General features: G+C 46.7%; 1 protein-coding gene across 3 annotated transcripts in view; it reads right to left on the bottom strand.

Moving 5' to 3' along the window:
• Positions 1-25134, bottom strand: part of NHSL2 (NHS like 2) — a 157845-nt gene that overhangs the window by 40995 nt on the left and 91716 nt on the right. For all 3 annotated transcript variants that reach the window (XM_089654082.1, XM_089654080.1, XM_089654081.1), the window contains exon 2: positions 8381-8518. In XM_089654082.1, the coding sequence (XP_089510208.1) occupies positions 8381-8518 (138 nt within the window). The remainder of the gene's footprint in view (positions 1-8380; positions 8519-25134) is intronic.

Below are 25134 nucleotides of genomic sequence, written 5' to 3' on the forward strand. Positions count from 1 at the left end.
CTCCCACTGATACCAATGATGGGGCACTATTCCTCCCACTGACACCAATGATGGGGCACTATTCCTCCCACTGATACTAATGATGGGGCTTATACTCGAGTCAATAGTTTTTCCCAGTTTTTTGTGGTAAAATTAGGTACCTCGGCTTATATTCGGGTCGGCTTATACTCGAGTATATACGGTAATAAACGAGATTACACTATTAGTACCATTTTGCCTCCCGGAGCTCGTTTATCTCGAGCTAACTAGGGAGGAGTGGATCCTGGAGTCCGAACGGCGGTGGACCTTCTGGTGTGCTTATGATGACCCCCAAGTGTGAGTGACACCATCCCTGGGAGTCTGCTGCAGCCCTAGAGGACGCCATTCCGGTGACCAGACCCTGAAGTCTCCACGGATTATTTACATACAACGCCTAGTTTGTATGTACTTCTGGTAAGTGCATTATTGTACTATCACCCTATGGAGTAACCAGGAGTGTATTACATCACCTTGACCACTGCAATTTTGGAACGCTTTCTCATTAACAGGACTTCTAATTTGTTATATGAAAGAATAATATATTTGAACATTTCATTTTGAACATTTTGCTTGCACTTGATGGTCAATATAATTTCAGCGCTGCATTTTTTAGATGACATATATTACTGAGGTGCCGAGGTATGCCTTTTATGCTAGCAGCTCCTTATTAGTCTATCGTATATCTAACCTGTATCTAGTTGTATGAAAAGTTGCGCTCATTCATTTTTGTTTACTATAATGCTTAGCATTGCACTTGGTGATGGAAGGCTTGGATGCAGCTGCTCGGCCATGGAAACCCATTCCATGAAGCTCTCTACACACTGTTGTTGGGCTCATCTGAAGGCCACACCAAGTTTGGAGGTCTTTAGCTATTGACTCTGCAGACAGTTGGTGACTTCTGCGCACTGTGCGCTTCAGCATGCACTGACCCCGCCCTGTCATGTGATGTGGCCTACCACTTGGTGGCTGAGTTGCTGTTGTTCCCAGTTGCTTCCACTTTGTTATAATCCCACTAACAGTTGAGCGTGGAATATTTAGTAGCCAGGAAATGTCACGGATGGACTTATTGTACAGGTGGCCACCTATCACGGGACCACGCTTGGAGTCACTGAGCTCCTGAGAGCGACCCATTCTTTCACCAATGTTTGTAGAAGCAGTCTGCATGCCTAGGGGCTTGATTGTATACACCTGTGTCCATGGAGGGGATTGGAACACCTGAATCACATGATATGAAGGTGATTAGAACACCTGAATCACATGATTTTGAGGGTGGGGCCAATACTTTTGGCAATATAGTATTTATTACATGCAAATATGTTGACAAAGAACATGCTGATAGGGGGGGAGGGCTGAGTGAGCACAGGGATAAACTTCTGCTGTTCCTTCACTGTCCAATCACAGGCTGAGGGTGGGAATGTCACCAATCGGAATAAGGTTGGGGTTTGCTGCTACCATAGGTTCATGGCAAATCCTGTGTGGTCAGGGATCACAGACCAGGCAAAATAGGATGATAACCAGCAGGCACTACTTGGCCTTTAAACTTAGGTCACCTGGTTTAGACAGGCCAATTAGGGGGCTTTTGGATAAGCCAGCCCCTTCACTATAAAAGTTCACAGCACCCATATTTATATAGTGCTTTAAAAGTGATATGGAATGCTGCTGAGAAACTGCAAAAAGAAAAATGTAAGTAGGGTTTGCAGGCACTGGCAGCAGATGTGAACCCGTACTGAATGTTATGTAGGTGTTTACCTTGGAAAACTGAGAGAGAGGGAGAGAGAGAGGGAGGGAGGGAGAGAGAGAGAAAGGGAGGGAGGGAGGGAGGGGGTACGGAAGGGTTTTTAACTTTTTTTTTTCATCCTTTGTTACATCTCAATACTGCAGCCTCTTTAAAGCTCATCCCTTTCACATACACTACAATGATAACAGGTTGCATGTGTTTTTTCACAGGGCATATTTACTAATTGTCGCTGAACATGAATTTGACTATCACACAGCTGGGTAATTCAAGTGCATATCCACTCAAATTAGGGAAGGGTTTTTAACTTTTTTTTTTTCATCCTTTGTTACATCTCAATACTGCAGCCTCTTTAAAGCTCATCCCTTTCACATACACTACAATGATAACAGGTTGCATGTGTTTTTTCACAGGGCATACTTACTAATTGTCGCTGAACATGAATTTGACTATCACACAGCTGGGTAATTCAAGTGCATATCCACTCAAATTATTTTGTGAAGAATCTCAACCCCTTTAGTAAATCAACCCAAATGTTTGCTCTTGGGAGTTGTAGTTCTGGAAGAGTGCCTACCTCAATAGCCCCCAGTTGTAGAATTTTAAAAGCCTGGTGATGATGTCCCAGGGAGTAATATAAGTTTGTTCTTGCTACAGGTACAAGGTAAAAGCAAAAAAAAACAAAAACAAAATGCTCTAGATGGAGAGAGAGAGAGAGAGAGGGGTTAGCGGCTAATATGGGTAACGATGTGGTATATATCCTTGGCATATACATATCACTTAGCCAGTGGTACAGAAAAAACTCATCTGTGAACTATTGCTCCTGCTCAAGTTCTTTTCCTATATTTTGAGTCCAATAGATGTTTTTTGCTACATTGTTTTAAGCCCTGATAAAAGGGGCATGTTTGTTTCCCGAAATACCTTTTCGCCTTCCTGTTGTTACCTATGATTGTAATAAAAGGATATGGTACTGGAAAAAGAAAATCCCGATCACCGCGCTCCAGAGATAACTGATAGTCAAGCAAGTGAAAGCAGCTTCAGCCTGGCTCCATCAAAGCCATGCCACCGACACATTTTGCCCTATCCCCAGGGAAGTGGACACTTTCACTGGCTTGACTATCTTGTGTCTTTGGAGTTCGGCGATTGGGATTTTTTATCTAAATCCGGGATGAGCATTCACCCATAGTGCGACTCCACTGGATCAGAAAACGGGGACCTGAGTGGCAATCCAAAACTTTTTCAGGTTCACAAAAGGATCTTGGTGCTATTTCTTGGTTCATCTATACAGGATATACCCTTTAACATGATTAAGAAATGCTTTTATTGGCCGTAATTAACATGGTGGTATTGTGGTGATGAAGGGGGAAGTTTGACTCCCGAAACACGGCAGTGATTTTTTGCCTTCCTGTTGTTACCTGCGATTGTAATAAAAGGATTTTGGACTTGAAAAAAAAATTCCAATCACTGCACTCCTGACAGACCCAATAGTCAAGTAAGTGAAAGCAGCCTCAGTCTGGTTCCACACCATCCATGCCTTCCCAACGCGTTTCGTCCCGTCCCCAGGGCTTAGGCACGGATACAGCCACTTCCACTTGCTTCACTACCAGGTCTATCTGGAGTGCAGCGATCATGATTTATTTTCCACTTGCATATGTAGAACTGGGAGGAGCTTTCACCTCGAGCCAGCACCCATAGTGCGAGTCCACTGGATTTGGAAACAGGGACCTGAGCGGCAATTCAAAACTTGGACTGTGAAAGCAGTCTCAGCCTGGCTCCATCCAAGCCAAGCCAGCGGGGCTTGCAGCCACAATGAGAGAGCATGCAGCTGTCAACTCCAACCTGTGATGTCAGAGATGGGCGGGGCCAATATGCATTTCAGTGGCCCCGCCCCCTTTGTCAAGCAAGCACTACATAGACAAACAGCCGGCATTTATACATTGCTGGCCAGGGAAGACGGTGACAAGGGGCAGGACCAATTGGAACTACTGCATGTGCACCCGCAGCTATGTATAATAACCCTGAATTATACATCACAGCGGGTGCACATGCAGTAGATCCAGTTGGTCCTACCCTTGCCCCTTTTTTCCCGGTTGGCACTGTATAAATGCTGGCTGTTACCCTATGAACGGGTTTTTTCTAAATTCTGAAGTTCAAAAGTTGGGAGGTATGCGAATGCAGTGTGCAGTGCGTGTTCACCCGCACCTGCACGGATGTTAAATTGGGAGCAACGTTTGTGTCCATGCAGCTGGTCTGTTCCTATTGACTTCAATGGGGCTGCCTACACAGGGATGCACAGAACACCCGTGGATCCCTCTGGCACAGGCTTCCGTTGTAGTGCGCCCCCTGTGAACAAGGCCTTAGAATAATTTTCCACCTGTCAGTTGCTGTTATCCTTGGCCCACCAGATAGAAGAGGAAGGCTATAAACTTTAAAGTCTATGGAAAGATATGAGTCATGTTGACGTAGCCCATAGCATGCGATCCGAAGTCGAATCAGGTTAAATGCCGACTATCAGTTCGTGTCTTTCACTCCCCATGCAGACTTCGGCTGTGCTGCATTGTTTTTGTAGGAAAGCAATATAAAAGTAATTCTCTGCTTCTACCAAGGATCCATGTATGCTCCCTATGAAGCCTGAGCATTGTACTCCTACTAATTGTCAAATAAAATCAAATGTTAGGATTTTGTGTGCCGTTCTGCCCCATGGCTCCTTTAAAGTGGAACAGTAATGCACAAAGCACAGCAACCCATTACAAAGCAATCACCTGTCATTCTTCCAACTCCTCTGAATCAGTGTTACGACTACATAGCGGCTCCCACATCCATCTGGAGTTGGAGAGTAAGGGGGCCCAGTGTAGGATTCCTCCCTACCTTGCCAGAAGGCCTCCTACATGGTCTCAGACAGCAGGTGGAGGCAGTGCGTCAGTACTATGCTTTGTGCACTTGATTGAGATATGCTTAACAGACACTGCAAATGCTTTAGTTGTGATGAGACCAGCCATTCTCAAACAGTATTCCTCCTGAGATTTTTAGGGGTTCCTTGAGCTGTGGCTGATTGACCTCCCATCTGATGGTGCCTGCATAGATCCAGGTCCATCACCACTTGGCAGAGCCAGAGGCATGACTGTAACAGCATTCTGACCTCCATGGTCAGAATATTCTTCCCACTGACCCTTCATGTGAGGGACATTTTTCCCCACTGACCAACAACGTAAGGGGCATTCTTTCTACTGGCCACCAACATAAGGAGCACTCTTCCAACTGACCACCAATGTAAGGGGCATTCTTCCAACTGATCACCAAAGTAAAGGGCACTCTTCCAACTGACCACCAACGTAAGGGACATTCTTCCCACTGATCACCAAAGTAAAGGGCACTCTTTCCACTGACCACCAATGTAAGGGACATTCTGACCAGCAATATAAGGGGCATTCTTCCCACTGACCACCAACATAAGGGGCATTCTTCCCACTGACCACCAGCATAAGAGGCATTCTTCCCACTGACCACCAACATAGAGGCATTATGCCCACTGACCATCAATGTAAGGGGCATTCTTCTCACTGACCACCAACATAGGGGCATTATGCCCACTGACCATCAATGTAAGGGGCATTCTTCCCACTGACCACAAACATAGGGGCATTATGCCCACTGACCATCAACGTAAGGGGCATTCTTCCCACTAACCATCAATATAAGGAGCACTCTTCCCAATATAAGGAGCACTCTTCCCACTGACCACCAACATAGAGCCATTCTTCCCACTGACCACCAACATAGGGGCATTATGCCCACTGACCATCAACGTAAGGGGCATTCTTCCCACTAACCATCAATATAAGGAGCACTCTTCCCAATATAAGGAGCACTCTTCCCACTGACCACCAACATAGACACATTCTTCCCACTGACCACCAACGTAAGAAGCATTCTTCCCACGGACAGCAAATGTAATGAAAATTGTTCTCACTGACCACCATTGAAGGAACATTCCTCCTATTGACCATCAATGTAAGGAACATTCTTCCCACTGACCACCAAAGTAAAAAGGTACAACCAATACATTTTGGGGATGACAACGCTCCTTTCATCAGTTCTTGAGTGTTGGTATTTAATAAGTCAAATACTGGACAGTTAAAAAAATCAAGAATTAATATAAAAAGCAGTGCAGGAGCCAATGTAGCCAAACTTCCATTTATATGAATGCTTGATTTTTAACTGTCCAGTATTTTCACTGCCAACTTTCAAACCCCAGATAAAGGGGAGTTGTGATCCCCTGATTTATACTGGACCTTATAGGACTTGCTTCACTCTGATTCTTTGTATCATCTTTGCACCACTCTGGGGACCCAAAGGGAGACCCCATATGTTAGAGAGCCTGGAGACCCTGCACTCGATTGCACCTAATTCTATTCACACTCCCTTTTTACATTAGGATATTGTAGCAAAACAGCCATGATAACTTTTACAGGAACATCAGTATCTTTCTATCAGTATCCTTGAAGAGGGTGTCCTTTGAAAGCCCCCAAAACAAGTTGGCTATCTTTTATTTACTTTTGTTTGCCAATAAACATGTGACTGTTTCCCAACCAGCTGAAGTTTCAAATTCTTTTACTCAGGGGGTTGTTCGGCTACCTCTTCAACTTTTCCACATCGGAAGACCCACCTTATGGACCTTCCACCTTATGGACCTTATGGACCTTCCATTGACCTACCTTATGAACCTTTCATTGACCCACCCTATGGACCTTCCATAGACCCACCCTATGGACCTTCTATTAACCCACCCTATGGACCTTCCATTGACCCACCCTATGGACCTTTCATTGACCCACCCTATGGACCTTTCATTGACCCACCCTATGGACCTTTCATTGACCCACCCTATGGACCTTTCATTGACCCACCCTATGGACCTTCCAATGCCTGAGCTGCCATAGACCATCTACCACTAACCACTGAATGTCTACGCTGACGGTGACTAGTTTTCCTAACGGAGGTTAAAAAAGCTACACACGATCACTACTCTTCAGCACTGGGGTCATCTACTCACATAGCCACAGGATCAGCAGTTGCCTCCTGCCGATACCCACCAGGATCTTCCTAGTGAGGAGAATGTAGACTCACACCACCATAGGACAGCTAACTCTTTCCCACCAACTTCTTCCTGGTTCTCCAATGAGCTCCTCCGGACCCATCTTGATCCCCAGACTTGAGCTTGCGAATAGCCCCCCTAGCTAAGCCTAACTAGGACTTATGTCTTCCTGAAGGCTTCTTCTGAAATCCTGAAAAAGGGCAGAGCCCTCCTCCAGCAGGACTGGACCCAGGAACACGGTCTTCTGCTGCTCAGTCCTCAGACTATTTAAAGGCTCTACAGCCACCTACTGGGCACACCTCCACAGAGATTGGCTGGAGTTCCATAAATATTCAGGCTGCATGCCCTGTCTGTCCTCCCACTGTAATTCTAGAATCCTCTAGAAGTAATCAGTGCAACAGCCTGTGAAACACTGGGCAACCGTAATTAATCAACTCCTGCTCCTCCGATTACAATGGAACTAACTAAATTTGCCTGCCAGCCTCCACTCCACTAGGATGTAACCTCCAAAACAATCATTCTATATAGCAAAATCAACCGCAAAATAGGTGATTCATCAACAGCAAAAACCTTGATAGAAACTGCTAACATTTTGTAGACTTTTGTAACCCTGACACATACTGCATCTATATTATACATTGATTGTCCACAAGGCCTTCTAAAGACTCCTTCTGCCAGTGTGTAGACTGGAGAACTCAACAACAGAGATCTCAGCACTGGACTCCATGGTTTAGAGCAGCGGTCTCCAAACTGTGTCTCGGGGGCCAGATGCGGCCCTTTGCTTGCTTTTATCCAGCCCTTGGGGTTCTATTCCATCCACAGACACCAACAACAGGGCATACTTCCTGTCACTGACACCAACAATGGGATACTATTCTGCCCACTGACATTAACGATAGGGCACAATTCCTCCAAGAAACACCAACGATGGGGCACAGTTGCTTCTTTTGACACCAATAAAGGGGCACTATTATCCCCAATGACACCAAAGATGGGGCACTGTTCCTCCCAATGACACCAAAGATGGGGCATTGATGCTACCACTGTTGCTAGGACATTTTCTGTTTATCTGTCTTTTGAAGTCCCTGTAAAATATCGCTAAGACTGGGAAAGGAATAGGCAGAATTTGAAGCCAAACAGTTGTGCTGCATGCAAATGTGTTGACAAGGAGCATGCTGATAGGAAGCAAGAGCAAAGTGAGCATGAGGATAACACAATCAGTCTGATGCTGCTCGTTCAATGTCCAGTCAGCAGGTTGGAGGTGGAGAGATGACACTATTGTATTTCTTAACTGTAACAGAGAAAAAGGTGTAATCTAATAGGCGCTGCTGTGTTAGGGAGCTGTGTAAATCTCAGGACTGGATGGACAGAAATAAAAAAATCCTTTGGTAGGTAAACCGGCTTCCATGTATGTATTTCATCTGGGAATTTCACTTTTTTCCTGGAGTTTTAGCTTTCAGTTATACTTTCTTGGAAAAGATACAGTATATTAGCCTTTTACATGTTCTATGTATTGTCCAGGTGCACTTCCCTACCTTGCAGTAAGCTCTGTAGGTTGAGTTCAGCCTCCTGATGCAGCTCCTCTACACAAGGAGGCCGCTTAGAGGACAGGAACACGTTCACAGGTTGCTGCTGCCAGTTGCTCAGCTTGGCGTGGTCCACCGTAGGTGCAGCTACAGGAAAAAAAAGGACATACAAAAGGTTAGGTTAACTATTGTTCGTAACAAGAAAAAAAGCATATTATTAAAAAAAATTACTTTTGATGTAAATTTTCATAATAGAAATGCCTGTATCATAATTTGTTCAAAACGGTCATGGAAATTCAAGTGTAAAACGTGCCTTACTCAACTTCAATCCAGAGATTTTCTCTACAGTACTTATTTCTGCCACTAGATGTCTTCAGTCTGATGCCCTGAACCCACCCCCCAGCCTGTGATTGGACAATGAAGGAGAAGAAGCACAGTGATGAGCTCATCTCTCTGTCACTCTGCTCTTTCAGTGGGAAGAATGCCGCTTACATTGGTGGTCAGTGGGAAGAATGTCCCTTACATTGGTGATCAGTGGGAAGAATGTCCCTTACATTGGTGGTCAGTGGGAAGAATGTCCCTTACATTGGAGGTCATTGGGAAGAATTCTCCTTACATTGGTGGTCAGTGGGAAGAATGTCCCTTACATTGGTGATCAGTGGGAAGAATGTCCCTTGCATTGGAGGTCAGTGGGAAGAATTCTCCTTACATTGGAGGTCAGTGGGAAGAATGTCCCTTACATTGGTGATCAGTGGGAAGAATGTCCCTTACATTGGTGGTCAGTGGGAAGAATGTCCCTTACATTGGTGGTCAGTGGGAAGAATGTACCTTACATTGGTGATCAGTGGGAAGAATGCTCCTTACATTGGAGGTCAGTGGGAAGAATGCTCTTCACATTGGTGGTCAGTGGGAGTAATGTTCCTCACATTGGTGGTCAGTGGGAAGAATGTTCCTTACATTGGTGGTCAGTGGGAAAAATGTTCCTTACATTGGAGGTCAGTGGGAAGAATGCTCCTTACATTGGAGGTCAGTGGGAAGAATGTCCCTTACATTGGAGGTCAGTGGGAAGAATGCCCCTTACATTGGTGGTCAGTGGGAAGAATGTTCCTTACATTGGTGGTCATTAGGAAGAATACTCCTTACATTGGAGGTCAGTGGGCAGAATGCTCTGTACATTGGTAGTCAGTTTGAAGAATGCTCCTTACATTGGAGGTCAGTGAATGCCCTTGCATTGGTGGTCAGTTGAAAGAGCGCCCCCTGTACAAAGGTGGTCAGAATGCAGTTTCGTGAGCTATGGCTGATTGACCTCCCATTTGATGGTGTCTTCTCAGTTCTTCCCACTGACCACCAATGTAAGGGGCATTCTTCCCAATGACCAGCAATGTAAGGGGCATTTTTCCCAATGACCACCAATGTAAACACAGGTCTACCCACTAGTCTATACAATGTGTCATTTGAACTAATCTGGGTATCAGTGTTTTATTATATCCAACTGTCCTTACATTGGTGGTCAGTGGGAAGAATGCTCCTTACATTTGTGGTCAGTGGGAAGAATGTCCCTTACATTGGTGGTCAGTGGGAAGAATGCCCCTTACATTGGAGGTCAGTGGGAAGAATGCTCCTTACATTGGTGGTCAGTGGGAAGAATGCTCCTTACATTGGTGGTCAGTGGGAAGAATGCCCCTTAGATTGGTGGTCAGTGGGAAGAATGCTCCTTACATTGGTGATCAGTGGGAAGAATTCTCCTTACATTGGTGGTCAGTGGGAAGAATGCTCCTTACATTGGTGATCAGTGGGAAGAATGCTCCTTACATTGGTGATCAGTGGGAAGAATGATCCTTACATTGGTGGTCAGTGGGAAGAATGTCCCTTACATTGGTGATCAGTGGGAAGAATTCTCCTTACATTGGTGATCAGTGGGAAGAATGATCCTTACATTGGTGATCAGTGGGAAGAATTCTCCTTACATTGGTGGTCAGTGGGAAGAATGCTCCTTACATTGGTGATCAGTGGGAAGAATGTCTCTTACATTGGTGGCCAGTGAATGCCCTTGCATTGGTGGTCAGTGGAAAGAGCATTTCCCTGTATAAAGGTAGTCAGAATGCAGCTCTTGCTGTCATACCACTGTCTCTGCCAACCATGAGATTGGAGGTCAATCAGCAATGGCTTAAAGAAAACCCTAACCAACTCTGGAGGATCCCTAATGTTCTATGGAACTCTGAGAATAACTGCTCTAAATAAAAACAATAACATAATAAGGCTCAATAACGGCTCAATAAATGAAATTGAGGTTTGGAGTAATATCACCGATGATGAGATCTGTAATTTTCAGCCACCATTCACAAATAAAAAAACTAAATAAAAGGTAAAGATCACAAATACAAAAAAACACTAAATTAAATAAACTAAGGAACCCAAAATACACATCCGCACTCCAAAGAATAGATAGTTGTTTTTTTCAGCAAATTCCACCCAAACAGCTTAAGAAACAAAATTGAGGTTTGGCACAATATTGACGATGACGAAATCCGTAATTTCACTGAAGATTTAATTATGCTGAAATAACGCGGCTCATCCCTACTACCAAGCATATGAAGAGTACAGTGAAGTAAAGGGGAGGTGGTGTGCAAACAGATGGTCACTCTACGCTCATATGTTGTTGTATTTAAGTGTGGAGAAACGGCTTTCACAATCTCTGTTTCCTTCCTAAAACCGCCTTCCTGACACCTAGCAACACAAAAACACATAGTTCCTCTTTTGCCTAAATAATGCCTCAGAAATCAAGCCAAAGGTTATTTGTTCATTCTACTTATCTAACCCAATGAGACTCGTGTTGACTAGTGGGTAGAACTGCCCTTACATTGGTGGTCAGTGGGAAGAATGTCCCTTACATTGGTGGTCAGTGGGAAGAATGTTCCTTACATTGGTGGTCAGTGGGAAGAATGTCCCTTACATTGGTGATCAGTGGGAAGAATGTCCCTTACATTGGTGGTCAGTGGGAAGAATGTTCCTTACATTGTGATCAGTGGGAAGAATGTCCCTTACATTGGTGATCAGTGGGAAGAATGTTCCTTACATTGGTGTTCAGTGGGAAGAATGTTCCTTACATTGGTGGTCAGTGGGTAGAACTGCCCTTACATTGGTGGTCAGTGGGTAGAACTGCCCTTACATTGGTGGTCAGTGGGAAGAATGTTCCTTACATTGGTGGTCAGTGGGAAGAATGTCCCTTACATTGGTGGTCAGTGGGAAGAATGTTCCTTACATTGTGATCAGTGGGAAGAATGTTCCTTACATTGGTGTTCAGTGGGAAGAATGTTCCTTACATTGGTGGTCAGTGGGAAGAATGTCCCTTACATTGGAGGTCAGTGGGAAGAATGTCCCTTACATTGGTGATCAGTGGGAAGAATGTCCCTTACATTGGTGGTCAGTGGGAAGAATGTTCCTTACATTGTGATCAGTGGGAAGAATGTCCCTTACATTGGTGATCAGTGGGAAGAATGTTCCTTACATTGGTGTTCAGTGGGAAGAATGTTCCTTACATTGGTGGTCAGTGGGTAGAACTGCCCTTACATTGGTGGTCAGTGGGTAGAACTGCCCTTACATTGGTGGTCAGTGGGAAGAATGTTCCTTACATTGGTGGTCAGTGGGAAGAATGTCCCTTACATTGGTGGTCAGTGGGAAGAATGTTCCTTACATTGTGATCAGTGGGAAGAATGTTCCTTACATTGGTGTTCAGTGGGAAGAATGTTCCTTACATTGGTGGTCAGTGGGAAGAATGTCCCTTACATTGGAGGTCAGTGGGAAGAATGTTCCTTACATTGGTGGTCAGTGGGAAGAATGTCCCTTACATTGGTGGTCATTGGGAAGAATGTCCCTTACATTGGTGGTCAGTGGGAAGAATGCTCCTTACATTGGTGGTCAGTGGGAAGAATGTTCCTTACATTGGTGGTCAGTGGGAAGAATGTCCCTTACATTGGAGGTCAGTGGGAAGAATATCCCTTACATTGGTGATCAGTGGGAAGAATGTCCCTTACATTGGTGATCAGTGGGAAGAATGTTCCTTACATTGGTGATCAGTGGGAAGAATGTCCCTTACATTGGGGGTCAGTGGGAAGAATGCTCCTTACATTGGTGGTCAGTGGGAAAATGCCTCTTACATTGGTGATCAGTGGGAAGAATGTCCCTTACATTGGTGGTCAGTGGGAAAATGCCTCTTACATTGGTGATCAGTGGGAAGAATGTTCCTTACATTGGCAGTCAGTGGGTAAATGCCACTTACATTGGTGGTCTTTGAGAAGAATGACCTTCTTACAGCATCGGGCCCACACATAACTGTTACCACAAGGTTGGAAGGGCACCATTGTCTCAAAACGTTTTGTATGCTGTGACATTAGCAGTACCATTCACTGGGAACACCAAAACTCAATCATTTGGAGGGAGGAGGGGGCAGGTTCCACATGCTTTTGGCCATATAGTTATATGTGATGGTCAGAGGTCCAGAAATGTAAAGCCACAGAGTTTCTTTAGAGGCGGCTAGGTGTTCATTGAGCTATGGCTGATTGACCTACCATCTTATGGTGCCTGTATAGTTCCAGGTTCATCACCACGTGGGAGAACCAGTGGCATTCTGACCATCACTTCTCAACCAAAGATCCAGTAGAACTCTAGGGATCCTCCAGAGGTGGCTAGGAGTTTCTTGAGCTATGGCTGATTGACCTCCCATCTGACGGTGTCTTCCCTCAGTTCTTCCCACTGACCACCAATGTAAGGAGCATTCTTTCCAATGACCACCAATGCAAGGGGCATTTTTCCCAATGACCACCAATGTAAGGGGCATTTTTCCCAATGACCACCAATGTAAGGGGCATTTTCCCCAATGACCACCAATGTAAGGGGCATTTTCCCAATGACCACCAATGTAAGGGGCATTCTTCCCAATGACCACCAATGTAAGGGGTATTCTTCCCAATGACCACCAATGTAAGGAGCATTCTTTCCAATGACCACCAATGTAAGGGGCATTCTACCCAATGACCACCAATGTAAGGGCCACTTTTCCAAATGACCACCAATGTAAGGGGCATTCTTACCAATGACCACCAATGTAAGGGGCGTTCTACCCAATGACCACCAATGTAAGGGGCACTTTTCCCAATGACCACCAATGTAAGGGGCATTCTTACCAATGACCACCAATGTAAGGGACATTCTTTCCAATGACCACCAATGTAAGGGGTATTCTTACCAATGACCACCAATGTAAGGGGCATTTTTCCCAATGACCACCAATGTAAGCACAGGTCTACCCACTAGTCTATACAATGTGTATACAAGGCCCTTTTACTGTTCCAAGCCACAAAACACCAGAACATTCCATGATGCAAGTTTATTTCTTCATAGCGAGTGCAGGATAAAAAGCATACAGACCAATCCAGACCTTGGTTGTACCAAAATATGGAGGATTACTCCTATCCTTAAAATACCCATCCTGCAACCAGTGATAATCACCAAACCAGATTAATCATGGAATCAAGAATTCACACATATCTAAATAGATCAAAACTTATACAAAAAACTGCCCCCCCCCCCCCACACACACACACACACAATCACATGCTGGTGATATCACTGACCTAGTATGGCCACATGGCCATATTTGGTCAATAACATTGTCCAAGTATGGCCATCCTGAGAGACTGATATCATTCCTGCCTTTTTGTACCTGTTGTCATGTGACAGTATTCTGTGGGTTCAGGCTATACTGAGTTTGGCCTGAACCTTGGCTCATCCCTAATTCTGACTAGATGTGGAGATCAATGTCCCACCAAAAGTTAAGACCTAGTGGCATTCTGGTCTTAGCCTTAGTACAGTAAAATCTTTAGAAAAGAAGGTATAAAATGTCTCATTCCATCACACATCCCAAAAATAAGAGGTTTATTTTTCATTTCAGGACAGTGGGTGGAACCATGAAGATCATTCTTTTTGGAACTCTGGCCAGATGCACATCCAGAACCTCTGGTGTGTGAAGCCGATATAGCCTACTATAGAGCCAAAAAGCTGCACGCTGAAGTGAACAGCATAGATCTCCCCCATATACGGAACCATCAACATGCTAAATAGCATTAAATGATAAAATAAATAACCATATTGCCCCCAATGTTCCAAAATGTTTAGCAACATTGGACTGTCTAGATGCACTGGGGTACCGACCAACACAAAAAAATGTTCCCCTATCCAGACTTTCAGTAGCCTGCAAGTACAGTATATCCCACATAATGTAAACTGCAGTCTGAACTGGTAAGAATGTACACCACATTCTTAGAGCTACAATTCAGAATTTGGTGTATAAAGAAGAGGAGGTCTCATTTGTCTCTCCAGATTGTACCATTTTGGTCTTTGTATGAACTTTACAAAAGTGCCATGTATTGTTCCACCATGACTGTACCCCTGTCACAAATTGAGCTCCATAAAGATATGGTTTGAGTCCTCATTTCGACCCTACTGAATACCTTTGGGATGAATTGGAACACTATCATCCAATCACGCATGGACACCTGGCCTGACCGTAAAGATATGGTTTGACCAGTTTGGTGTGGAGGAACTCAAGTGGCCTGCAAAGAACCCTGACCTCAACCCCACTGAACATCTTTGGGATTGGGTCTTCTCATCCAACATTAGTACCTGACCTCAACCCTAATGAACACCATTGAGATCAGATCTTCTGATCCAATATCAGTACCTGTCGTCAACCTCGCTGAACACCTTTGGGATTAGGTCTTCTCATCCAACATCTATACCTGACCTCAATCTTACTGAACATCTTTGGGATCAGGTCTTCTCATCCATCATCAGTACCTGATCTCAACCCTGCTAAGCACCTTTGGGATTGGGTCTTCTCATCCTACATCAGTAACCGACTTCAGCTGTGCTGAACACCTTTGGAATCAGGTCTTCTCATTCAACATCAGTACCTGACCTCAATCCTACTGAACATCTTTGGGATCAGGTTTTCTCATCAATCATCAGTACCTGATCTTAACCCTACTAAACACCTTTGGGATTGGGTCCTGACATCCTACATCAGTAACCGACTTCAACCCTACTGGACACCTTGGGGATCAGGTCTTCTCAATCAACATCAGTACCTGACCTCAACCCTGCTGAACACCTTTGGGATGAATTGGAATGATGATTGTGAGCCATGTCTTCTCATCCAACATCAGTACCTGACCTCAACCCTACTGAACACCTTTGGGATGAATTGGAATGCTGACTGTATGCCATGTCTTTTCATCCAACATCAGTTCCTGACCTCAACCCTACTGAACACCTTTGGGATGAATTGGAATGCTGACTGTATGCCATGTCTTTTCATCCAACATCAGTTCCTGACCTCAACCCTACTGAACACCTTTGGGATGAATTGGAATGATGATTGTGAGCCATGTCTTCTCATCCAACATCAGTACCTGACCTCAACCCTACTGAACACCTTTGGGATGAATTGGAATGCTGACTGTGAGCCATGTCTTTTCATCCAACATCAGTTCCTGACCTCACTAATGGGCACAAATTCCTACAGACACTTTCCAAAATCTTGTGGAAAGCCTTCCCAGAAGAGTGGAGGCTGTCATAGCTGCAAAGGGGGACCAACTTTTTACTATTACCCAAGGTTTTGGCATGGGAACTCCACAAAAATCAAAAATGTTTATGTCCACAAACCTTGGTTATATAGTTCATTCTACATCCTCTTTTATGCCAGTCTGTTCAAAATCAATATTTCTTCTGTAGGAGGAACTTCTTGGTCTGCTGCTCCTAAGGTCTTGTTATGCCACACCATGGCTTCCAATTGTGTTCCTGCCTACCTTGTCATCTCATTCCTCCTGTTCCTGAACAACTCTTCTGTTGCATTCTCAAACCTAAAACCTGAAGGGTAGAGAACACTAAAAATAGCCACTGTTGGTGTTTAGACCTGAGAACTCAGGGCCAGGGATCTGGGCACTGGAGTCCATAATTAAGAGCAGCAGTTCTCAAGCATATCGATCCCAGAGCTCTAAACCTTCCATGCCCCAAGAGTAAAAAAAAAAAAAAAAGTTTATACTCACACAATAAAAGTAAGGGAATACAGAATATGTATTGAAATTCTGGAAAGCTCTGGATGGGGCTTGGTGTCAATGTGGGGGAAAGCAGGTTCTGGGGGGGGGGGGGGGGGCTTATGGCACTCTGCAGTAGACTCAGTGGTCCTGTAGAGGATAAGGTTTCTGGAGGGAGCTGGGGGCAACTGTGGGGGATAAGGTTTCTGGGGGTCTCTCCAGGGGGCTTGGGGTGGTCCTGTAGAGGATGAGGTTTCTGGAGGGAGCTGGGGGCAACTGTGAGGGATGAGGTCTCTGGGGTCTCTCCAGGAGGTTTGGGGTGGTCCTGTAGAGGATGAGGTTTCTGGAGAGAGCTGAGGGCAACTGTGAGGGATGAGGTCTCTGGGGTCTCTCCAGGAAGTTTGGGGTGGTCCTGTAGAGGATGAGGTTTCTGGAGGGAGCTGGGGGCAACTGTGAGGGATGAGGTCTCTTGGGTCTCTCCAGGAGGTTTGGGGTGGTCCTGTAGAGGATGAGGTTTCTGGAGGGAGCTGAGGGCAACTGTGAGGGATGAGGTCTCTGGGGTCTCTCCAGGAAGTTTGGGGTGGTCCTGTAGAGGATGAGGTTTCTGGAGGGAGCTGGGGGCAACTGTGAGGGATGAGGTCTCTGGGGGTCTCTCCAGGAGGCTTTGGGTTTTACAAGGGCAATGTGGGAGACTGAAGGGCACTTCAGGGGCTGGGGAGGGGGCACCGTGAGAAACTGTTGATGGCATTATGGGGGCTGGAGGCTCTGCAACAAGCTAGGGAACACTGCGGGCGGTTGACAGGTTCTGTGGAGGACTGAGAACTCTTAAGGGGCCTGAGTAAGGGAATTGAAATTCTGGAAAGCTCTGGATGGGGCTTGGTGTCAATGTGGGGGAAAGCAGGTTCTGGGGGGGGGCTTATGGCACTCTGCAGTAGACTCAGTGGTCCTGTAGAGGATAAGGTTTCTGGAGGGAGCTGGGGGCAACCGTGAGGGATGAGGTCTCTGGGGTCTCTCCAGGAGGCTTGGGGTGGTCCTGTAGAGGATGAGGTTTCTGGAAGGAGCTGGGGGCAACTGTGAGGGATGAGGTCTCTGGGGTCTCTCCAGGAGGCTTGCGGTGGTCCTGTAGAGGATGAGATTTCTGGAGGGAGCTGGGGGCAACTGTGAGGGATAATGTTTCTGGGGGTCTCTCCAGGAGGCTTGTGAGGTTTCTGGAGGGAGCTGGGGGCAACTGTGAGGGATGAGGTCTCTGGGGGTCTCTCCAGGAGGCTTGGGGTGGTCCTGTAGAGGATGAGGTTTCTGGAGGGAGCTGAGGGCAACTGTGAGGGATGAGGTCTCTGGGGTCTCTCCAGGAGGTTTGGGGTGGTCCTGTAGAGGATGAGGTTTCTGGAGGGAGCTGGGGGCAACTGTGAGGGATGATGTTTCTGGGGGTCTCTCCAGGAGGCTTGTGAGGTTTCTGGAGGGAGCTGGGGACAACTGTGAGGGATGAGGTCTCTGGGGGTCTCTGCAGGAGGCTTGGGGTGGTCCTGTAGAGGATGAGGTTTCTGGAGGGAGCTGGGGGCAACTGTGAGAGATGAGGTCTCTGGGGGTCTCTCCAGGAGGCTTGGGGTTTTACAAGGGCAATGTGGGAGACTGAAGGGCACTTCAGGGGCTGGGGAGGGGGCAGCGTGAGAAACTGTTGATGGCACTATGGGGGCTGGAGGCTCTGCAACAAGCTAGGGAACACTGCGGGAGGTTGACAGGTTCTGTGGGGGACTGAGAACTCTTAAAGGGGCCTGAGGGCAATGTGAGAGGTTGGAGGCACTTTGGGAGGTTAGAGGATCCGTCTGCTGCTGCTCTTTCTCCGACCAATCAGTAGGCAGAGACAAAGCACCACTGTATTCTTTATCTGCAAGAGGTGCACTATGTGGCAGAGCCAGGGGCGGACTGACCATTTGGAAACTCGGGCACTGTCCGAGTGCCCAGGGTCAGTAGGGGGCCCCATGAGATGCCCCTGGTACCTTTTTCATAGGCTTTTTTGAGTTTGGGCAAGGACACAGGGAGTCCCGGGGGTCCCACGAGTTGTCAGCCCGCCCCTGGGCAGAGCTGTGTAAATATCAGACCTGGATGGACAAATATAAATCCTCTGGCACGTAATACAGCCTTGATCTATGTATTTTAAATGTGCATGTAGTTGACTTAATGGAATAAAGTTTTATATTAAAAAAAGAAGACAGTTGTCACGTGCAATGGATTTTCTAGATGACCCCACGAACTTCTGACAACAACCAATACGTTTGACATAAAAACTTTGGCGGGCGGTAGATTTCACCTCTGTTGGCGCTCATGCCAGGAAGCTCGTTATTGCCAATATCCTGTGTGGATTTCACCAGCCCCCCAGCTCTGTCCCCGGACAGGACTCCAGCGTTTCTTCATACCGTGCAGAGCTGCATTTGCTTTTTTTGCACCCTTTATACTCTCCCTTCCCCCGTCCCGCACTGCTACAAGTTTTATCAAACAAATCGAATGTCTCCAAACCCAGGAGCAACAATGTAACAAACTGCAGCGTACCCGTCCTTAGAAGTGGTGGCTGCATTCATTTTCTTTTTTTCAGACTTTTTCCTTATATTTCCAGCTAGTGATACTGCCACTTCCACACTTAACAGATCCTTTATGAGGAGTGGGAGGTGTTCTGTAGTTCTGACCTAGGGTGAAACCCCTCACTGCGCTATGTTTAGGGTGGATCAACGTTGTCACCCTAGAACAAAACCAGAGAACACCTCCCACATATGTTATAGAGACAAACAGGAGGGGGTCTGTAGTTCTGTCCTAGGGTGACAACTTTATGGAGGACACATACAGAACACATCCCACCTATGTAGTTTTGTAGTTCTGCCCAAGGGTGACAGCAGTGATCCATAAATACTATGCAATGAGTGTTGTCACCCTAGGACAGAACTACAGAACACATCCCTCCTATGTTATGAAGACAATGAGAAGCGGGAGGTGTTTTGTAGTTCTGCCCAACGGGTGACAGCACTGATCCTCCATAGATACAATGCAATGAGGGTTGTCACCCTAGGACAGAACTGCAATGAGTGTTGTCACCCTAGGACAGAACTACAGAACACATCCCTCCTATGTTATAGAAGACAATGAGAAGCGGGAGGTGTTTTGTAGTTCTGCCCAACGGGTGACAGCACTGATCCTCCATAGATACAATGCAATGAGGGTTGTCACCCTAGGACAGAACTACAGAACACATCCCTCCTATGTTATGAAGACAATGAGAAGCGGGAGGTGTTTTGTAGTTCTGCCCAACGGGTGACAGCACTGATCCTCCATAGATACAATGCAATGAGGGTTGTCACCCTAGGACAGAACTGCAATGAGTGTTGTCACCCTAGGACAGAACTACAGAACACATTCCTCCTATGTTATGAAGACAATGAGAAGGGGGGGGTGTTCTGTAGTTATGCCCAAGGGTGACAGCATTGATCCTCCATAAATACAATGCAATGAGGGTTGTCACCCTAGGACAGAACTACAGAACACATACCTCCTATGTTATGAAGACAATGAGAAGGAGGGGGGTGTTTTGTAGTTCTGCCCAATGGGTGACAGCATTGATCCTCCATAGATACAATGCAATGAGGGTTGTCACCCTAGGACAGAACTACAGAACACATCCCTCCTATGTTATGAGGACAATGAGAAGGGGGTGGAGTTTTGTAGTTCTGCCCAAGGGTGACAGCATTGATCCTCCATAGATACAATGCAATGAGTGTTGTCACCCTAGGACAGAACACATTCCTCCTATGTTATGATGACAATGAGAAGGGGGGGAGTTTTGTAGTTCTGCCCAAGGATAACAACACTGATCCTCCATAGATACAATGCAATGAGGGTTGTCACCCTAGGACAGAACTACAGAACACATTTCTCCTATGTTATGAAGACAATGAGAAGGGGGTGGTGTTCTGTAGTTATGCCCAAGGGTGACAGCATTGATCCTCCATAAATACAATGCAATGAGTGTTGTCCAGGGGTGGACTAACAACTCATGGGGCCCCCGGGCAACAGGGGATCATGGGGCCCCTGTGTCCTCGCCCACACTCAAACCACACCCAAAAAAGCCTATGAAAAGGTACCAGGGGCATCTCATGGGGCCCCCTACTGACCCCGGGCCCTCGGGCAGTGCCCGAGTTCCCATATGTTCAGTCTGCCACTGTCACCCTAGGACAGAACTACAGAATACATCCATCCTATGTTATGAAGAAAATGAGAAGGGGGAGGTGTTCTGTAGTTATACCCTAGGATAACAATGCTGATCCTACATAAATACAATAAATACAATGCAATGAGTGTTGTCTAGTCAGAACTACAGAACACCTTCCCCCTCTCCTTGCAAAGGGCATAAAGTGCGTTATGAAACGAATGCAGCCCTCACACCTAAGGGCTGGTAAGCTGCAATGTGTTACAAGTCCTGGTGATCCTGCCATGTTCAGTCACTGATCCTCCATAAATACAATGCAATGAGTGTTGTCCAGGGGTGGACTAACAACTCATGGGGCCCCCGGGCAACAGGGGATCATGGGGCCCCTGTGTCCTCGCCCACACTCAAACCACACCCAAAAAAGCCTATGAAAAGGTACCAGGGGCATCTCATGGGGCCCCCTACTGACCCCGGGCCCTCGGGCAGTGCCCGAGTTCCCATATGTTCAGTCTGCCACTGTCACCCTAGGACAGAACTACAGAATACATCCATCCTATGTTATGAAGAAAATGAGAAGGGGGAGGTGTTCTGTAGTTATACCCTAGGATAACAATGCTGATCCTACATAAATACAATGCAATGAGTGTTGTCTAGTCAGAACTACAGAACACCTTCCCCCTCTCCTTGCAAAGGGCATAAAGTGCGTTATGAAACGAATGCAGCCCTCACACCTAAGGGCTGGTAAGCTGCAATGTGTTACAAGTCCTGGTGATCCTGCCATGTTCAGTCACTTCCTGTTATGGTGACAACGCTCTCTCTCTGCCTCCCGCGTTGTCACCCTGTCACACAAGCTTCTGACGACACTACATATGGCCATTTCAGCACACATGACACCGGCCAGGTCCCCTGTTGTCACCATGAGGACACCCGCCCTGAGAAATGCCATGCAGCCAGACATGAAGTGGTCGCAGAGAGGCTGCAGGAGATCAGCAGCACTGAGATGTGGCGCAGAACTGAAACCTATAAGGACTGTAAGGAAAAATACAATTTTCTAACATTTGGACGGAGTTGTGGTGTTATAATGACATCCAATAATCATTTGCTGGATAATTGTCTCCTATATCAATATCTCCTTCTATCGCCACATTCTCTGATTTCATTGGCTGATTTATTATTGATCTTCAATGAAACATATCCAGCCAGAACACCTCAACCAGCCTATCGCTGCAATTTCCGGGACCCTCTGTTCCCATAGCAACCTCGCTTCTGAGTGTACCAGCATTCTTCCTCGCTTCATAGGAATGGAGTTCATTCATCATATCAAAGAAATATGTGGAGGCTGCCTGGGATACGGAGACCATGGAGGTCTAGAGGCTGCTGAGAGATGGAGGCTGCTGAGACAGGGATTGTTGAGAGATGGAGGCTGCTGAGATATAGAGACTGTGCAGAGGTGGAGGCTGCTGAGAGGTGGAGGCTACTGAGACATAGAGACTGCTGATATATAGAGACTGCTGAGAGATGGAGGCTGCTGAGATATAGAGACTGCTGAGACATAGAGACTGTGGAGAGGTGGAGGCTGCTGAGACAGAGACTGTGGAGAGGTGGAGGCTACTGAGACATAGAGGCTGCTAAGATATAGAGACTGCTGAGAGATGGAGGCTGCTGAGACATAGAGACTGTGGAGAGGTGGAGGCTGCTGAGACAGAGACTGTGGATAGGTGGAGGCTGCTGAGACAGAGACTGTGGATAGGTGGAGGCTGCTGAGACAGAGACTGTGGAGAGATGGAGGCTGCTGAGATATAGAGATTGTGTAGAGGTGGAGGCTGCTGAGATATAGAGACTGTGGAGAGATGGAGGCTGCTGAGATATAGAGACTGCTGAGACAGAGACTGTGGATAGGTGGAGGCTGCTGAGACAGACTGTGGAGAGATGGAGGCTGCTGAGACAGACTGTGGAGAGATGGAGGCTGCTGAGACACAGACTGTGTAGAGGTGGAGGCTGCTGAGACATAGAAGCTGTTGAGATATAGAGACTGTGGAGAGATGGAGGCTGCTGAGAGATGGAGGCTGATGAAATGCAGAGACTGTGGAGAGATGAAGGCTGCTGAGAGTTAGAGAATGCTGAAAGATGAAGGCTGCTGAGATATAGAGGCTGCTGAGATAAAGGGATAGCTGAGAGATAGAGGCTGCTAAGATATAGAGACAGCTAAGAGATAGAGGCTAATGAGAGATGGAGGCTGCTGAGATATAGAGACAGCTGAGAGATAGAGGCTGATGAGATAGATATTGCTGAGAGATCAAGGCTCTGCGATATAAAGGTTGTTGAGACATAGAAGCTGCAGAGATATAGAGATGCTGAGAAATGTAGGCTACTGAGATATAGAGGCTGTTGAGAGATGAAGGCTGTTGATCTATAGAGATACTGAGAGATGGGGACTGCTGAATGATGGAGGCTGCTGAGATATATAGGCTTTTGAGATTAAGAGGCTGCTGAGAGATGGAGGCTGTTGAGATATAGAAGCTGCTGAGAGATAGAGGCTACTGATATATAGAGGCTCCTGAGCTATTGAGACACTGAGAGATGGCGGCTGCTAAGGTAAAGAGATTGCTGAGAAATGGAGGCTATTGAGATATAGAGGCTGTTGAGAGATGGAGGCTGTTGAACTATAGAAACACTGAGAGATAGGTGCTGACGAGCTATAGAGGCTGCTGAGATTAAGAGGCTGTTGAGAGATGGAGGCTACTGAGATTTAGAGGCTGATGAGCTATAGAGACACTGAGAGATGGAGGCTGCTGAGATATAGAGATGCTGAGAGATGGAGGCTGCTGAGATATAGAGAGGCTGAGAGATGGAGGCTGCTGAGCTATAGAGAGGCTGAGAGATGGAGGCTGCTGAGCTATAGAGAGGCTGAGAGATGGAGGCTGCTGAGCTATAGAGAGGCTGAGAGATGACCGGTGAATATCTGTATATAATTATACCTTCATATGGTTTACTAGAACTGAGAGAAGGTTGTACATGTGTTCTGCCTCCTTGAGGGCTCTTGAAATTTCTACAAGTCGTTCCTCTATCTATCTAAAACAATTTCTGGTGATCCTGCCAAGAATATCCTCTTTCAGGCACTTCCTGTTATGCGTTGAAAACGCTCTGTCCCCTTCTACCAATTGGGGCCCTCTGTTGTCACCTTGTCACATGATTTTTTGATGCAGACTACAATCAGACCTCACTCAGAAAACATACAGCATTTTGGCCACTAGATCATAGGATTTCATTCAAGTGTAGAATGTTCGTGCAGCCCAGACACACGCTTGTGACATTCGTCCAGGGAATGTTTTATAACTAGACCCCTGAAACCCTCAATGTTCTGCATGAATCGATGGTGAACAGTGCAAGATTCTGCTGATATTAGGAAAAGAAATGTATATAATGGCCCAGAAATCGATTCCAGTTTTTAGGACTCATTCCCATTCCTGCAGGGAACACAAGCTGGCGATGGCCGAGCTAGCAGAAGGTCCTGTGTAAATGCATGCGTTTAGATGGGTCTAGTTTACACCTACATTCTACAGACAATGAATGCAAATGTCTACACTGAGAATGAATGTTGCGTTACATTGGATAGACAGACTCTGAATTTTTAGTGCCATGTCCATCAGTGCCCCCGTGTCCATCATTACCCCCGTGTCCATCAGTGCCCCCGTGTCCATCAGTGCTCCCGTGTCCGTCATTACCCCCGTGTCCGTCATTACCCCCGTGTCCGTCATTACCCCCGTGTCCGTCATTACCCCCGTGTCCGTCATTACCCCCGTGTCCGTCATTGCCCCCGTGTCCGTCATTGCCCCCGTGTCCGTCATTACCCCCATGTCCGTCATTGCCCCCGTGTCCGTCAGTGCCCCCGTGTCCGTCAGTGCCCCCGTGTCCGTCAGTGCCCCCGTGTCCGTCAGTATCCCCGTGTCCGTCAGTGCCCCCGTGTCCGTCAGTGCCCCCGTGTCCGTCAGTGCCCCCCGTGTCCGTCAGTGCCTCCGCGTCCATCAGTGCCCCCGCGTCCATCAGTGCCCCCCTGTCCATCAGTGCCCCCCTGTCCATCAGTGCCCCCAAGTCCATCAGTACCCCCATGTCCATCAGTACCCCCATGTCCATCAGTACCCCCGTGTCCATCAGTGCCATCAGTACCCCCATGTCCATCAGTACCCCCGTGTCCATCAGTGCCCCCGTGTCCATCAGTACCCCCGTGTCCATCACTACCCCCGTGTCCATCAGTACCCCCGTGTCCATCAGTACCCCCGTGTCCATCAGTACCCCCAGGTCAAGGCAATCTTGGCACTAAAGATCAGATTGCTTGGATGTCAACTACATCGAATAATCTATTACTGGCAGTCGGAGCGCTCTTACCTCCCAGCCCATTCAATGGACGTGTCCGCAGACTTGTGACATTCGATGAAACGTTCCCAAAGCACACCCTCAGCTACCATCTGTTAAGGAAG

The sequence above is a fragment of the Staurois parvus genome, unplaced genomic scaffold (assembly GCF_062004578.1).
Source record: "Staurois parvus isolate SC_StPar_1 unplaced genomic scaffold, SC_StPar_1.0 ptg000739l, whole genome shotgun sequence".
Lineage (NCBI taxonomy): Eukaryota > Metazoa > Chordata > Amphibia > Anura > Ranidae > Staurois > Staurois parvus.